We start from the raw sequence: 18,273 nt of genomic DNA, 5'->3' as shown, positions 1-18,273 counted from the left end.
AGCAAGGCATTCCCTGCATTTTGAAAGCCCAACAATTGAGGAGTATGTTCTCCATCTCTCTCTCTCTCTCTCTCTCTCTCTCTCTCTCTCTCTCTCCCCTCAATAAAGGAGTATGCCCACCCCTCTCTCTTTCTCTCTCTATACCTGTTTTTGTTTTCAGATCTCAGACAGACAGACAGATAGATAGATAGATAGATAGATAGATGTTGCATAAATAGTAACAATATGCACTGCAATTCACTTTTTTATTTCACTGGGGTGATAACAAAGTGCTTTTCATTTATTCCTTACTTTGCCTTTGAGCTGGCATATTGCATGGTCCTGTCTTCATTTAATTCCTCCCAATTTGTGTTGACTGTAAGTTAATCATTTAATCAATTTTTTTGTCGTTTTTGTTTTCTTTCTTTCTCTTTCTTTCTCTTTCTTTCTTTTTTCTTTGTTTCTTTGTTTCTTTCTTTTTTTTCTTGCATTCTTTCTGATTACATCTAAAAAAAAGTAGAAAACTATCTTTTGGACACAACACACTGTCCATCCATGAAGCAGCAGCAGCAGCAGCAGCATACTATTGTGCATCTGTGACCCTCCCAGTGGAATAGCCGACCTAATTAAAAGGGGGGGGGGTGAAAGGGACATTCAGGGATAGCCATGTTCATCTGTGCCTAAGGCTCTGTTATTCTCCTAAACACCTGCAGAACACAATCAAACATAGGAACTGCTTAGCACATTTAATTAAAACACTATTGCCAATTACATGTTTAAAAGGTATACAAGACTCCTTTTGAAAAAGAGCGCAGGACATAAGTGGTTTCCTCTGCAGACAAACAATTTTTTATTTGTTTATCTCGCCTGTTTAGCTGATTTTTTGTATTTATTTATTTATTTATTTATTAATTTATTTTATTTTTATTTATTTTTTCACTTCCTCCTTTTCTCCCCACATTCGTCTGTCAGTTTGATTGACATGTAGCAGAACATTTCGGGCTCTGTCTCCCTCCACTCGGCGAAACTGTCAGTGTCTGATGGAAATCCACTCAGTCTCCCAACGACTGGTCCCTGGTGGCCCCTGCTGTCTGCCTGTCTTTTAAGTGTCACGCTACCGTGGAGCACTCCTCCTGGACTTCAGCATTCTCTCCTCTTAGGAGTTAGAATGGTTCGTCAGGGGGAAAAAATAACATGGCTGGAGTCATAGATGTCTTCCCTTACATTCTGAATCTTTTGGGAGATTACTGTTAGTGTGTTTTAGTTATTTAGAGTGTTTGTGTATGGTATTTCCTGGCTGTTTTTTTCAATGTTTTATTCTTGAGAAGATAACTTATTTTTTTTGTTTCACTCTTTATTTCGTGTTTCTGTTCCCCCCTAACAAGACACCAGGGGCACCTCTAAGGTTGACCAGATGGACAGTTCCTAAGTCAGAATGCATTATTGTCTAGGTAAAAGCAACTAAGCTAGTATCTAGTCCAGCACATCAGAACAGAAGCAGTCTTTTCAGAATCAGGGCTTGGATTTACAAGAACCATACTTACGGATGAAGTAGTAATAGACATCACCAGTATGTCAGATTTGCAGACAAATATTGCATGTTTTGTTTTCATAAACCACCTTGTGCCATAAGGGAGTACATAGGCCATGGAGGTTCCGAGGGTTGACCAGGGTCACAAAAAGCCACAGGCAAGGGCAGGGCCAAACAAGAATCGAGGTTAAAATAATTGTGCAGTTGACAGTTGGGTCAAAGTCACAGCCCATAAAATGGAATGGCATTTTGAGACAGTAGTTTGCAATATTTATATTGTCCGCACTTTATGCATGTTTTATGTATTTAAGTTACTTGATAACAGACTGAACATTTTGTACTTAATAACTCAATGTGATGACTATTATTTATTTTTTATGTGTCACTACATATTTGTCACAATGTATTTGGGGGAAAGGAACCTTTTATGGTGTAGACAAACGTGATAAGTACATGCACATACAGTAGTAACTACATTGCATTGTTGACACTTAATATAAAGAGCACTGAGGTATTCATGCAGACACCAAGACTTGAATAATTATCGTAGCCCATGTACCACAACCTTGTAGAATGTTTTGGGGAAGTAAAGCTTGCCAGTGAAAAACGAGTGTTGTCCTACACAGAAAAAAATGGATATGGCTCCAGGAGGGATGTCTCCCATTTAGCAGCCCCTGGGGGCCAGAGGGTGCTGTGGCGAGGACCAGCTCAGAGCTGGCGTGTTTGACTTTTTATTCCCAAAGAAAAGGCTGATGCCTCCCCTCGCCTAATGACCTATCAGGGGGAAGTGAACATTAATGTGTGCTATTTAGAGGCCCGTGCAGCCTCCTATCTGCATAAGGGTGTTAAAAAATAGGGCCTTTTAAGGCTGATGGTTCTTTAATGTCCTCCACCGCTCATCCAAGGGCCCTTAATTAATCCTTAGGTGATCATTATTGAGTTCCCACTGGCTTTAACATATATTAATCTGTGGGAGTTCCTGATGAATAAAGTATCATTAAATGGAAGACCCATAGGGATGGCCTCAAACTGTTACTTGTGTACCACAGCTGCCAGATGACTTTGGGATGGTTGCGGACCAGATCCGCCGCATCAGAGGCTGCGCTCTGGCTCTCAGCACACGCCGGTGTGCTCGCCACTCTGGCTCTCAGCACACGCTGGTGTGCTCGCCACTCTGGCTCTCAGCACACGCTGGTGTGCTCGCCACTCTGGTCATCTGCTCTTCTCTCATTTACAGGTATTTTATTGATCGGCACACTGACCTAGAGAGGCAGTTCAATATCAACGCGGATGACGGCAAGATTACGCTCGCCAAGCCACTGGACAGAGAGACTGACATGTGGCACAATATCACAATCACAGCCACAGAAATCCGTAAGTGTAACCGGAATGCTACAGAAATCCGTAAGTGTAACCGGAATGTTTTAAGTCACGGGCAGCCTTGGCCTACTGGTTAGCACTTCGAACCTGTAACCGGATGGTTGCCGGTTCGGACCCCGACCAGTAGGCACGGCTGAAGTGCCCTTGAGCAAGGCACCTAACCCCTCACTGCTCCCCGAGCGCCGCTGTTGATGCAGGCAGCTCACTGCGCCGGGATTAGTGTGTGCTTCACCTCACTGTGTGTATGTACACTGTGTGCTGTGTGTGTTTCACTAATTCACGGATTGGGATAAATGCAGAGACCAAATTTCCCTCACGGGATCAAAAGAGTATATATACTATAGTACATACTATATACTAAGTCATGTCCACGACGTGTGTATGTGTATGTCTAATGTTTCTGAGGTGAATAGAACAAGATGAGCCATTTTATGAAATTGTGTGGGTGAATTTTTTATTTGTACATTTATTTTATTTATTTTTTTATTTATTCATTTTTTACTTTTACCTCATTCAACATGTTTCTATGGTCACTACAGTGGATTAATATGCTTAGGCTAAACCACAGTACATTTACTTATAACCAGTGTTTCTACAGCTTATCTCTTATGAACTTTGATGTTGTTTAGCCAAGACACATTTTCAAGTTTCACATCTCTCTCTGGTCCTTTTTAGGTAGTATTTAAAGTCTAGCTTTCACTATTGTGTAAAATAAGTGAATTCAGGCAGTTATTCAATGAACCACATCTGTTATGGGCTCACTTCGCAGTTCAAACAATCAAACGTTCGAATCATGCAGGCGTTAAATATGTTTGTCTGCTGGAGTTTGATTGAATTAAACAGCTCAGTAGTCAAACTTTGTGGAAGCAAAGTATATTAAGGCGTATCAAGTAAACACTTTTAACTCACACTAGACTTGTTTACTGCAGTGCCAGCATCCATTTCAGATAATGCAACATCTGTGATCCAGGAAACTGACTTGCTGCACAGAATCTGTGAGGCAGAACCATAGGCAGTATAAAGAACCATATGTGAGAAACCATTTAACTGTTAATTGTAAACAGGGGAGCATGCGGGCGATAAAACTCAAAATTGTGTAGATGTCTTTTTATTGTTCTTGTTTCTTCCAAGCAAACAAGCTGCTCTTCCCTTGCCACCGTAACATTAGAGTTGGACAAGAAGCGCATGGTGGCTCATGTTGGGGGGGTTTCAAATCACAGAGTAGCAAAAGACAGACTCACCAATTCAAATAACTGTGGCAAGCCGAAACTGCATTTCGTAAAAAGTTTGCGTAGTCGTCTCGTGTCTTACCTGGTGTTGTCTCACCTGGCTCCACACCGTGTGTCAAAGTATCTGTGACGAGAGATAGTGGCGGCATGGTGAACAAGGGGAAAGAAAATTGGGCAGCACAAATAGGGTAGTGTTTACCGCCCCCTTCCAGGTGAAGAGCCCCCAGGCCTCTGTAGCTGAGAGAGAAAGAGAGACGAAAGAGATTGTTTCCTCTGCACTCTCTCCGATACCATCCCATCCCTGCTTGCCACCATGCACAGACTCGTTCTGCTGTTTGCACCAGATGACATCTGACTAATCAGATTTCATTCCCCTGTTGCCACGGAGAACCAAAGTCCCTTTAACAGCCCTGCTTCAGAGTGGGTGGACTAGGGAGGTTGGGAATGAGTGTGTGTGTGTGTTTGTGTGTGTGTGTGTGTGTGTGTGTGTGTGTGTGTGTGTGTGTGTGTGTGTGTCTGTGTGTGTGTGTACGTGTGTGTGTGTGTGTGTGTACGTGTGTGTGTGTGTGTGTGTGTGTGTGTGTGTGTGTGTGTGTGTACGTGTGTGTGTGTGTGTGTGTGTGTGTGTGTGTGTGTGTACGTGTGCATGTGTGTTTGTCAATGTGTTTACTGTATATGTGCTTTGACAAGGACTAGAACAAGAATATTATATATTTTTTCCATCATTGTATTCATTTTACCTCTGTATCACTCCGGCAAGTGATTTCTACTCCTTCAGAAGCGAATGGAGTTAATCTATCAGAGCTGATTCTTCACATCATTCTCACACTGATTGTCAAATGGCCACTCCAAACCCTTTCCTCATTAATTTTCTCTCATACCATATGAACACACACACACACCCACACAAACACACCCACACAAACACACACACACACACAAACACACACACACACACACACACACACACACACACACACACTCACGGCTGTCCAAGGGCACAACAGTGAAATGTGGACTAGTAATAAAAACTCAAATGGATGGCTTCACCCGCACATCATAAGGCATCTGGCGAGCGGGTCACCCTGCCCTTGAGACCGCCTCCATGCACCGCCACTCCGACTCTGCTAACACACTCCCCACGTCAATATCATGTGGAGTGGCACCGGAGCTGGAGACTGGCTCCAAATGAACAGATAATTGCTTTTAAAGTTAGTGGTTGGTACACTGATTAAATACAATTATTTACAGGGGTCCTCAAAAGGGACGGCAAATTGCAGCTGCTGAATAATTCTAATAAAAAAAACTAATCTAATTAAATAGCCCTTTATTGTCTTTTTTCAGACTTCAGCTGTCACCATTTCATTAATATTCATGTTTTTAAAAAATCTTCATGTACAGTATAATACATGGTGCATGTACAGGGGGATTTCAAACACACTTTGACTATGCCAGGTGTGTGTAAATGTTTAGCATACTTGATAGCTGCCAGCTCACAGACTGATATAGCTGAAATAGAAAAGAAATAAATAATAGTATAAAAATATGAATAGTTAAATAAATAAAGAAATAAATACAAAGAAGAATCCTCTGGAAAAACACAAATCTGGGTCATTGAATGTACCTGGGATTTGAAGTGGCTTCTCTCTCTTTCTTCTCTTTTTCTTGTTTCATGCAGCCCCTCTCTCTTTCTTAGGAAACCAGAGCCAGATTTCACGGACCAGGGTGTCCATTAGAGTCTTGGACATCAACGACAATGCCCCCGAGTTTGCCACCGAATACGAGGCTTTTCTGTGCGAGAATGGGAAGTCCGGACAGGTAAAGAGGCATCAATCAGCCGAGCCGCTGGGCTTTTGGCCTGCATCCCCTTGGTAATGCAGCCAGAGTGAATTACAACCCATTTACTTCTCAGGGGTAGAGAACAGACCAATGCTGCTATGTGGCCCTTTTTTGCAACTGTCATGAAGGAGAAAGAGAGGGGGAGGGAGAAAGAGAGTGTGGGAGAGATAGAGAGATAGCCAGAGATAGAGAGAGAGAGAGAGAGAGAGAGAGAGAGAGAGAGAGGAAGAAGAGAAGGTGGCCAATGTGAGAATGGAATCCAGTCAGAGCTGATCTAACCTGGCCATATTTCAAAAGCATCCTCTCTGCTCTCCTCCTGATGGGCTCCTCCATCTCCAGGTGCTGGCTTTGCCCTGTGGTTTCAAGCGTCCACACACTGGCTTCAGCCATCCATACAGATAATACAATTCAAAGGGAACATAGAAGTGATATTGTACAGTGAAAGCTTAATTGAAAGCTTTATTATTTTCTGATATTTTTCTCTCTCTCTCCCTTTCTCTCTCGCTCTCTCTCTCTCTCTTTCTCTATCCCTCTCTCTCTCCTGTTATGAGGCAACAGGATGTGGAATAAGGGACACCCATTTTAAGGACATGCTGACTAAATAATTCAAATGATGCCATTTGGTGCACACACACAGAAATACACACACACACGCACGCACGCACACACGCACACACACACACACACACACACACACACACACATAAAAACAGACACATGCACTTTCATAGGCCCACAGACCCAATTCGAGTCATTCCAAAGTAGTTGTCTCCACAGGGGCGGCAAAGGAATGATGACACTGTTAGGAAGCCTTTTCCCTTTGACAAATTCTTCGATCATAAAGAAGAACAGCTTTGTCAAAGCTCTTGTGGCAGATGTATAGATGGACTTTGGACTCAGATGTGTGCCACCGAAAAGACAGGAGCCCATTGATAAAGGTGTCTAATTTCATGAGTGAATGGGACAGATTTGTCATCCTATCTAGGCCACTGTCACAGCCAGGGCTTCTCCCTCCCTCCCTCCCTCCCTCTCTCTTTCTCCCTCTCTCTCTCGCTCTCTCTCTCTGATGACAATAACAAAGCAAGAAAGGAGAGAAAAAACAGTAATGGATGACTTGGCCCTCTGGTGTCTTGGATCCCATTTCTCTAACTTTGTTTCCACAGGTGATCCAGACAGTCAGTGCTGTAGACAAGGACGACCCAATCCAGGGACACCTCTTTGAGTACCGCCTGCCCCCAGAAATGCTCAACAACCCCAATTTCTCCATAAAAACCAATGGAGGTGAGAACCCACACTGCAAAAGAAACAAAGCAAAACAAAACAATAATGGGAACTGCGAAAAAGACATTCACCAGCACAGACCTTGGGCAAAGTTGTTTTTTTTTCCACCCATGTGAAAGGAGGGGGGTATCTGGCAGACGTAGCATTTCCCAACAGTTGGCAGATGCACTATTGTCTGGACATCAGCTATTTTTTACTCCCCAGTGCATTTTGAAAGAAAGCAAATGAACGTGATCCAAGTCATGTCCAGGGAGGCTTATTCCGGCAGCTCCACGCAAGGTGACTTCACGGGACTCGTAGCGGAGGTGGCAGATGGCTCCAAATTTTCTAAATACTGTGATTGGCTTAGCATGCTAGTTAATTTCTATTTTTTCTTTCTCCCTCTATCATTTTCCTTCTCTCAATCCTGTGATTGGTTAAAAAGTGGAGCTAGCGCTGTGCCTGATGTTGCATAATGTTTTGGAGAAGCTCGGGGCGAAGAGTCTTCATCTGGGTCCGTTCGTCTGTGCTGGTGTATGGGCTTCAGGCGAGACCAACTGTTGTGTCTGCTCTTCTAAACTAAAGAAACAAATACACCCAATGTGTGTGTGTGTGTGTGTGTGTGTGTGTGTGTGTGTGTGTGTGTGTGTGTGTGTGTGTGTGTGTGCGTGCGTGCGTGCGTGTGTGTGTGTGTGTGTGTGTGTGTGTGTGTGTGGCGGAGGTGTGTGTGAAAGTAACAATTAACATCAAAATGATACATGATACATGATACAATGATACATTTGTAAAATAAAAAAACACCTATTTTTCTGGCAGTACACCAGGGCCAGATTCACAAGGCATTTTATCTTAGCACTAAGAGTAGTCATAAATTGCACTAAAAGTCGGAGTTTCCTCTTAATATAAAACCTATTCACAAAATTTTAGTAAGGACAAATGACAACTCCTTAGATAAGATAAGAGCTCTGTTGCTATGGTTGACGTCATTTCTCATGCACAAGGTTGCTTGCAGTGACCACAGAGATTGGGGGATGATAAGTGACGGGTCTTTGCTGGCAAGGCATGTGCTACGAGTCCCGGGAAGGACGAGAGATAAATAAATAAATAAATAGATAAATAAATAAAGATGACAGGCTACAAAGCAAATAGCCCAGTAATTGAATACGCTACGGATTGATGCAGTATGTTTGCAACGTTTTTTTTTTAATTTAATTAATCTGTATAAAGACACGTTTGCATAGACGAGAAGCAATTTAATTTGATTTACAACTAAACATTACATTCAGTTTAAATCTTGACAATGAATGGTTTTGGTTGCTGTTTGTGGCGTTATTGCATCCCTTACAATGCACAATTATATTCTCGTGAATTGAGATCTCATGTAAGTGATTCTGTATGTGCATTTCAAAAAATTGTGACGTGTAATGCTACAAACAGCTGCTTACGATTGTTTGCGAATATGTTTTTGCGAGTTAGTCTCGACTACTTCTAACCTATCCCAGACATGTTGATCCGGGTGCTACTTTTAACTCCAGAATGCTTTGTGAATTACTCTTAGTCAAAACAATTAGGAGTCCTAAAGTTACAACTGACTACAAGGGAACTACAACTACAAACACTTTCAGCTGTTTTTTGGTGTGTCTGGTAAGGACTGAATCGTCAGTTACTGTCAAGAAACCCTGCTGATATAGTTCTGAGAACTCAAATGGGGAAAACAAAGAGGCCTGAGAACGCCTCTGTTAGATTAACTTACTGAGGTGCTATTAAAGATCACTCAGAGCTCAAGCTTGGAGTTGACACTGACTGGTTTTAATAACAACTCAGAGCATAAGGGATTAGATCAAAATATCTGTCTGTGTTTCTGTTCAGTTCTTAAAATGACTTCAGGAAAGAGAGAAAGTAAGAGAGAGAGGGAGAGAGAGAGAGAGAGAGAGAGAGAGTCATGCGTCTCTGCAGCAGCTGTCACTCAAGCCCAGTGGTTGGCTAGGCCCAACAGAGCATTGGCATGATGTTGGCTTCTCTTTCTCACTCTCTCTCTCTATCTCTCTCTCTTGCTCTCTCACACACACACTATCTCTCTCTCTCTCTCTCTTGCTCTCTCACACACACACTATCTCTCTCTCTCTCTCTCTCTTGCTCTCTCACACACACACTATCTCTCTCTCTCTCTCTCTCTCTCTCCTTTACCGCACACACTCTCTTTCCCGGACACACTCACACAGATATTGGCCTGGGAACACTCAAATGGACATGCTGACCATTCGTTTCTTAAGCAGCCAGTGCAGCACCAGTTACAAAGAAAGAGGTAGAGGAGAAAACAGTTTGCAATGGTCAAATAAAATAAAGCTTTCACTGAATCCATTAATATACATTAGTGTTTTGCATATCCCAAATTATTTTGCTCTGTCAGCATTGCTGCTGTCCAAGTGATGCAATACAAAAGCCATAGTATACCCTCTAGTTTAAACCGTAATAGAAAAATAGGCAGTAATAATCGATAGTTGTGTATATGCCAACCAAGAGCAAGCGCTAGCCAAATTGCTCACTGAGATAGGTTTGTGTGGCCTTCCAGGAGAAAAAACATTGACATGAATTACCAAGTTTGTGTTGCCTTCCAGGAGAAAAAACATTGACATGAATGACCAAGTTTGTGTGTGTATCATTTGTCTGCTCCTGCGCCTCTGCACCATCTCTCCAGAGGATTGCATTCCCCTGGTTTTGAACCAGTGGGTTAAATTACCTTATCCAACATGACACCGACTGCAGCATATGGCACCACCACGTTCTCCTGTATAAATCATACTGATGGCTTGTTAGAGACCAGAATCAACAACATCTGGGCTAACGCTCATCTAAGCAGCGAGAGTCACATGACTGTGGTTTTTGAGGTAAATATAGCATGGCATAGAGCAAACTCATTTGTTAAAGACCAATTAATTGCATATTTCTCTCCCCTCTCTCCTCATATCCCACTCTCTCTAGTTTAGATATGTATTAGTCTTCCACTTATGAGTCAACACAAATGATCTACTGGGTGTTTTGTTGCTGTATAAAGGAGTAAGCCTCTATTCTGGTCTGAAAGTTCCCACCTAGGCGCTACAGGTGTACCAGTTCACCCGTATGGGGGAAAAGAGGCAATAACCAGACCTCAGTGGCCCTGTCAGGCACTTTTGCTCACTATGATAGGCACTTTTGCTCACTATGATAGCTCTAATTGAGGGGAACCCACAGCAGCGAGCCCAGGGCTACCCAGAGGCCAGGCCTCCCACCAGTTCTGCCAGCTCTGGACTCAAAGAACACAGCCAAAGAGCTTTTTAAGCTATCCGACACACACACACAGAGGCACACACACACACCTACTGCACACACACAGACATAGACACACACACACGCACACACACACACACACATTCACACACACATACACATCACAGGAGAAGCAAGAGCCTGGAGTAAAACACAAAGTACATTTTTTTTTTTTTTTTTTTTTTTTAATTTACCATGCAATGATATTCACATATGAGATTTTACTTGTTTATTGGACTGCTTTTAAACAGTCAGTTAATATTTAAGGATGTAATTTGCCCTCTTTGATGTGTATTAAATTACTTTGTGATCTCAGAAAGACATGCATTTGCATATTTTATTATGGTGTTTAAACAATGTTTGTGCCAGTAAATCTCCTAGAGCACAATTTCCCTCTGTACCGCAATATACTTTCTCGTTTTAGGATGTTTTAACTGACTGCAGCTCAGTAAGACATTTGTTTATTCAGCCCCCAAGATGCCTTCATAGACAATGCGATATTACAAGCACTCCATTATCTCCATGGATTTGTTTTATCTTTGTGTGCGTAAATTCATTTGCCTTGCATCATTACTATACATTCATATATATTTCATTGTGAAACCTCTCAGATACTCATCAGACTGTGGGAGCACTCTAGAGGTCTTTAGAAGAGTAGTTTAGGAGGTTCCTGAAGTACAGCATATAATCTGAGTGCATTAAGAGGTAGCATGCAGGAGCTACTCATCATCGAATGATAAGTAGATCTAATGAGTAATGAGTAGAGGAGGGCCAGTTAGTGCTTCAACTGAATTGATTTGCTTTGTCATCAGTAATCATCAGTTACTTCTGAAGTCCATCCATATGTGTTGCCATAGAGCAGGGCCTCTTAAAGAAGACAAACACACACACATGCTTCTGAACATGGCTGGGCTAAGCTGCTGCTTTGCAGTCACAAACAGTGCCACGTGTGTTCAGCTCTTGCATTGACATGCTTTGTTTTCACAGTGTTGTGGAGGTACCCAGATACAGATTGCATATTGGCATAAGGAGTAAACAGGGTCTGGGATATGTGAAAAGCACATCTGGACCAAATGTGGTCTGGTAATCTGTAACCGTAATCTGTTTTATGCTTGTGCCAAATCTGGACCAAATGTGGTCTGGTAATCTGTAACCGTAATCTGTTTTATGGTTGTGCCAAATCTGGACCAAATGTGGTCTGGTAATCTGTAACCGTAATCTGTTTTATGGTTGTGCCAAATCTGGACCAGATGTGGTCTGGTAATCTGTAACCGTAATCTGTCTCATGGTACAGAAATAGGAAAAGTACAGAATGCATTTGCATGACAATTCCTCTCATTCGTTTGTGTCCCTCAATTTTCCTTACAGATAACACAATAAGCGTTGTGGCCAAGCACGACACATTCCGGCGACAGAAGCAAGAAATGTATTTCCTGCCCATCGTTGTGACTGACAACGGCAATCCACCATTGAGCAGCACCAACACTCTGACCATTCGCGTTTGTGGATGCAGCAGGGAGGGCATTGTGCAGTCCTGCAACGTTGAAGCTTATGTGCTTCCCATTGGTCTCAGCATGGGAGCGCTGATTGCGATATTGGCCTGTATCATTTTACTCTTAGGTAAGTTGCTTTCCAACACCTGATCCCTGTAAAGGCAATGTGACACTCATTCCTAGCAATCAAAAGGAAATCAGGGTGATTTTCATCTCACTTTGTCAGGTCCACTTTGCCAGGTTGTGCCGTGAGCGACGAGTAGCACTCTCTTTGAACAAAACTAATTTACTTATTTTTAAATTGTGCTGGGAAGGTTTAATCAGATCCTTGGGTTTTCTTTTCCTTCAAGTATCTTTCTTTGTCATGTGCCGCTTAGAATTACTGATCCAAATCTGCATTCCTTTCTTCTGCAGTCATCGTCGTGCTATTTGTGACGCTACGGAGACACAAAAACGAGCCGCTGATCATCAAAGATGACGAGGACGTGCGGGAGAACATCATCCGCTACGACGACGAGGGCGGCGGAGAGGAGGACACCGAGGCCTTCGACATCGCCACGCTGCAGAACCCTGACGGCATCAACGGCTACCTCCCGCGCAAGGACATCAAGCCCGACCTGCAGTTCATGCCCAGGCAGGGTCAGCACGGCGGGCCCAACGGCGTGGATGTCGACGAATTCATCAACGTGCGGCTCCACGAGGCCGACAATGATCCCACGGCGCCCCCGTACGACTCCATCCAGATCTATGGCTACGAGGGCCGGGGCTCCATAGCGGGCTCCCTCAGCTCCCTGGAGACGGCTTCCTCGGACTCGGACCAGAACTACGACTACCTCAGGGAATGGGGTCCGCGCTTCAGAAGACTTGGGGAGCTCTACTCGGTGGGAGAGAGTGACAAGGAGACTTGACCTAAGACCAATACAAACATTGTTCCACCCCCCCTCCCGTTTCGTTGTGTATTATGCCACATGGGTGACCAACAGTAGACACAAGCCACTACAAGAAAAACAAAAGGGGGGGAAGAGGCACCTTTTTAATTCATAGAGAGACGTGAAGCATTCGTCATCTACCACATCAGTTGCATCGTAATGTTGAGCCGAGCTAAACAGTGTCTATATTAGGAGGTCTATGATTCTTGTGGAGTGTGATTTAGATTCTATTATCGAGTGTCTAGCAGTGTTTATGGGTGTTCATTGTTCACTGTGACCACCGGAAGCATCAACATCGGGATTCTGGGTCAGTTCTTGATGAGAATGAGGAAGAGGAAGAGGAAGAAAGGGTGGAGACTTTGGGTCATGAAGAGAGACAGACTGTCCTCCACAGCTTGCTGGACGCATCTCGGCAGAGGCCAGGGCAAAGGCAACACTCCCCAGCTATCAGAGATCTCTTACCGTTCAATCAGAGAGAAAGAAAAATAACAACAAAAATTGACCAAAAAGCAATATACTGTATCGATCCGCATTACTTTGTTGAATGTATTTATGATTTACTAGAGAACTAGGCATAAAAGATTACAAAGTATTGGCTTTAATAGGCATTAGTTGAGGTAATATTTGATACTTTAGGTGGCCAAGTTTATGTACCAACTGGACGAGCCAGATGGCTTGCTTTATACAACTCTTTGTATTCACACGCTCCTGATGTGGTTCGCACTCAAAGAATATTAGCCTATTAAAAGTGTGACTTAAGTGAAGACAACAAATGGAAATGTAGAAACATTGAGGCCTTCTTTTTACAGAAGCGAGTATTAAATACAGATGTATTCAACTGTTTTTGGAAATTGATGTGTTTCCTCAAAGTAGTATGATTTATATGTCAGTGTGTAAATATTCATTGCCAGTTGTCTTTTTCGTGCTAAAGGTAAATTTGTGTCACTTCAAGTCTAATTTCCTTCCTTATTTCACATTTCTTTCTTATTAAGTTAATTCTACTAAATCTCTAACCAAGACGCTCTTTTGTAAAAGCTATACCATACTGTAAATGACACAGTAAGCTCACTGGCAGGAGCTACATGTCACTGTAAAGACTATGACGACTCCCATTTAGAGATTAGAAGAAAAAGGTGGTATTACACAGTATGTGAATATGGACAAAATTACTGTGGACAACATTGTCAGTGATTATTTAAGCACAATAGCTGGAGAAATTGAGTTCTTATCTGACCCCTGGAAACTTCAAGCGAATATATTTTCTATTAGACATTTTATCAGACAAAAAAATAAATAATTCAAATAAAGTACAAAATGCAGACATTTTGCGTATTGTCTTACCCTGTACCATACTAAGGAAAACAAAGCAAAAACAAACAAACAAAAAAAACATTATCTGTAAATAGAGTTTCTGCTGATGTTCTTAGCTTTCTTTGAGCGATAGGTTGTGTCCATGCACGCTAGCTCATGCACTTGAGGATCTAAAATGGCACTTCAGCTGCGTGCATTCTACTTGATTTATACAGTATATGGCAGTTCTCAGTAGACTGAACAGTATATATATATAGGGGATAGTCTTACCTGCAGATCATATTTTCTACTGTGCTTTACTGCTTATAAACTTGTATGTTTAATTATTTACTCTCCGTATTGTAATCTAAGATATCCATGTATTGTTTCCTACTTTGTGAAATATATTTTTATAAATATTTGGGTGACTATCTTTCTTCTTCTTGAGAGTTGTAGTTGCAGTATGGGATACTGTCCATTGTGAATGCAAGCATCCTCCCTAACATAGAAATTGAAGAGAGAGGTTACAGATCATAATACTTCTTTTTGAGTTAGGACTCTTCAGGTTTCTCTAGAGATACAGTATGTGTACTCCGATGCAACATAATGGGTCTATGATGAGTCTGAGTAAATGGGTCTAGTATGGTATCAGCGATTGGGTAAAATTAGTCAAAAATACTGACACTGGAAAGACACACAATAGGAACTTTCCAACAGCAATGTGTTTCTTTGGTGAGGAAGTGTCAGTTTTATTCTGATTTTGACATGCTCATTTTAATGAAGCCAATCTGACTAATTTGAACAACTCTGATGACATCCTCAGTCAGAATAAGTTATTTAAAAGGTTGTTCAAAAGACAAATGGAACCAAGTTGGTTATGTGTAGACTAGTTATTATGTCGTTGGCTTCCAATTTGTCTTTCGTTTTGTATCAGTGAAATTTGTATTATCTTACATTTAAATGTGAAGTGACATTTGCTTGTCTTTTTTATGTTTGTAGTTGTAGCCTAATTACACATTCATAAAATGTGATTTCTTAGCCTGGGTGCCATTCCGAACTGAGTCCCGCCCACAACATTTGAGGTCGGGAAGTTCGGTCTGGCATTGCTCAATTATGGAGCAAGTATGCTCGCCCTATATCGGGCGGACCAATCAAATCGGGCTTTACGATGATGGACAGGTGAGCAACAGCGCCTGGTCTATCACGTCATCTGAGCACGCTTAGATTATGCTTATGTTTGAAACAAAAACGCTGTGTCTAGAAGGATACATGGCTTTTAAGACCCCATATGGAAAATGCATATTATTTAATGAGGTTTTATCACTGAAAACGATTATTTTTGAAAACTTTGGCCAAAGTTGAGATGTGGGAAAACTCGTGGTTTCACTTTCATCAAGGGAAAACAGCACTGTTGCATTGTGACATGTTCCGTCGTTCGTTTGAAATCTCTGATTGACCACCTGTTCGAGGGATTTGCGACAGCCTTTCCCAGCTGTTTAACATGTTTGTAACATATCAGTGTTCAACAGAATTATTAATTCATTATTATTAATTATTATTAATATCTCTTAGATTTCGCTAATGAGTGTTGTAGGCTAGGAGTTATTGACGGCATTAACTTTTACAAAAGACCAGAAAACAATGTTAAGACATTTGTGGAGAAGAAGGATGGTTTTCTTCTTACACCTCACGGTTGCTATTTTGTTGCTCTGGTTGTTTAGGTCTATCCAATTGAGTGCATATGCATTCCCCCCCTGTATCGGTTGAAACACGCCCCATAATTATGTCCCAATGGAGCAGTATCAGCCCATATTCTGACTAGAATTGAGTATGACTACTGTACGTCAGGCTAGTGATTTCCAAGAGTGGATCCAAATTATACCATATAAAATGAACCGTCCCTGATAGGTTGTTCCTACTAATTAGATATTACTAGAAACTAAATAGTTTTTTCTTTAAGCACAGGGGAAAGAAGTTTCTCTCCAGTATGTTCACACATTCTACCCCACCAGTGAAGTGTTCTCACCGAGTTCCCCCAGGGAAATGAACTATTTGTTTCTTTAAATTTAATTTAGCCGATTGGTCAATATTCCTGTCAAACCAAAGAATTCATTTTCAACTGAAGACCACAGACACATTACAGTTTTTTACAATTGTTTACACACGTTTTCAAAACTCTGTGTCTATTTTTCAAAACTCCACACACAAAACCCACAACTGCTCACACAAAATGCAAAATGCCCCAAATCTCCAGCAAAATGACACACAACATTCAAAATGTCAAAAACACATGTTTAAAGCAAACATTCGCTTCACATTACAAACACTTTTGTCATAATATGACATTTTGGATACATCATGTACACACTGTTGCTCAAAACCTAAAGCTCTTCTGTCTTAGGCTTTCTATATGTATTTCCATACAAGAGTGAAAGTTACGGTATCAACAAAGAGAAGTTGAAATACACAGTAAAAATGCAAGCAATATTGAAACATTTGCTGTTGTGAATATAATATTTTACAGCAAACAAGAAAAAAAAGCAAAGAAGAATACACTGACCACCAGATGTGGATGGAGTTTTGAAAACACTGATTTTGTTTTTTTCTAAAGACAAGTGTGTGTGTGTGTGTGTGTGTGTGTGGGGGGGGGGTCGTGTACAGTATGTATTCATAGGCCTATAGACCCTTTCAACTGCAGAAACAAACAATTCTACAGTAAGCATTCCATTTTCTGGAGGCACAAAAAAATGTATTGAGCTAATGGTACTGTAACATGGTGACAAACAAAAATAGAGTAAAAAGACACATTTTAATAAAGTCAACTTTTTGTAGAACATTACTGTAAGCTAAAGTCCGATTACTGTATTTTCTCTATTTTCAAAGTATCTGCGTTGGTTCTGAATATTTCAACCGGAAATCCTCTAGGAGCAGATTGAAAGGGTCCATACCTATATAGAGAGTATATCTATTCATAGACCTATACTAAGGCAATGATTGGATGGTGTTCAGTAAAGTAAAGAGTGTTTGCACATGTGAAGAGAAAGAGTGAAGCACTGGTGATTTAGTGTGCCATTTTGATGGGTTGTGTTTGAAGAACGAAATCAAGTTACTTCCTGTTAGAATTTTGTGTGTTAGGTAGAAAATTGTGTGTTGTGTTTTGCAAAATGTGTTTTAGTCAATTGAAAACTGAGTCAAACACTGAGAATTAGTGTATGGTTTTGCAGATTTGGTGTCGGGTTATGATGTTTGGAGGACATGTTTAGAAAATTGTGTGACAAGCAAAGATTTAGTGTGTAAGCAGTTGAAAAAAACTGTAAACATTCCTCTTTTCTTTAGAGGAATGACAGGGGGGGGTGTTGAAACTATGAAATTAGCAATGCATTGTGATCAATTCTATCAACCCAAAAGCCAAATGTTAAGCATCAGGAGAAGAGCAAAGAAACTATTCATCACAGTGTTTTCAATGTGTCTACATCTATCCTAATCATAAGCATTTCAGGACTGGAAGGTATGATTTATACTCAGCAGATTATGTTGTATTGCTGTCAGAAAGCTGGTGAACATGGTCCTTTATCAGGTTGACATTAAGGACTAGGAAAAGAGGTGACTGTCCCCACGGCAAAATGTCAATAACAAAGCATGTGGCAACAGAAGACAATGTTTTATGACAATGGATTACATTCAGGAAGTGTTGACTATGTGAGGTTGTCATGTATGTGCTTATTTCCCTTGATACCCAGTAATGATGCATCTTAGCATTTTGAGAAGACTTGAAACGTATGACAGTATAACGGTTATTTACTTAAACTCAGTATTTACAATGCATTATAAACACATAATGCTATACATAGACATAACCACTCTCACAATGTCGTGTGGTGTTCTGGCAAAAGCCTTGCACAAATATTGTTTAGAAAGCTTGTAGAGAGTCATGTATGTCTCCATAAAAAGCACCTGGTGCATAAAGAGCATTCAGCATATGGAAAAGATACTGCCAGTGGCATCATCAAAAAGAAAAAGAAGGATTAAAATGCAGT

General features: G+C 41.3%; 1 protein-coding gene across 3 annotated transcripts in view; it reads left to right on the top strand.

Annotated features, from left to right (window-relative positions):
* The window catches only part of cdh8 (cadherin 8), a 96,436-nt gene extending 81,828 nt beyond the window's left edge, over positions 1-14,608 (top strand). For 2 of the 3 annotated variants that reach the window (XM_042060695.1, XM_042060696.1), the window contains exons 8-12: positions 2,748-2,884; positions 5,798-5,937; positions 7,122-7,239; positions 11,893-12,144; positions 12,432-14,608. In XM_042060695.1, the coding sequence (XP_041916629.1) occupies positions 2,748-2,884; positions 5,798-5,937; positions 7,122-7,239; positions 11,893-12,144; positions 12,432-12,925 (1,141 nt within the window). In that variant the 3' untranslated portion in view covers positions 12,926-14,608. The remainder of the gene's footprint in view (positions 1-2,747; positions 2,885-5,797; positions 5,938-7,121; positions 7,240-11,892; positions 12,145-12,431) is intronic. The other variant, XM_042060697.1, reaches the window with a different exon arrangement.
* Positions 14,609-18,273: the final 3,665 nt, after the last annotated feature.

This window comes from Alosa sapidissima, chromosome 14, assembly GCF_018492685.1.
Source record: "Alosa sapidissima isolate fAloSap1 chromosome 14, fAloSap1.pri, whole genome shotgun sequence".
Taxonomy (NCBI): Eukaryota; Metazoa; Chordata; class Actinopteri; order Clupeiformes; family Clupeidae; genus Alosa; species Alosa sapidissima.
Note: the sequence above shows the minus strand (reverse complement) of the source record. Positions and strands in the feature narration are given on the sequence as shown.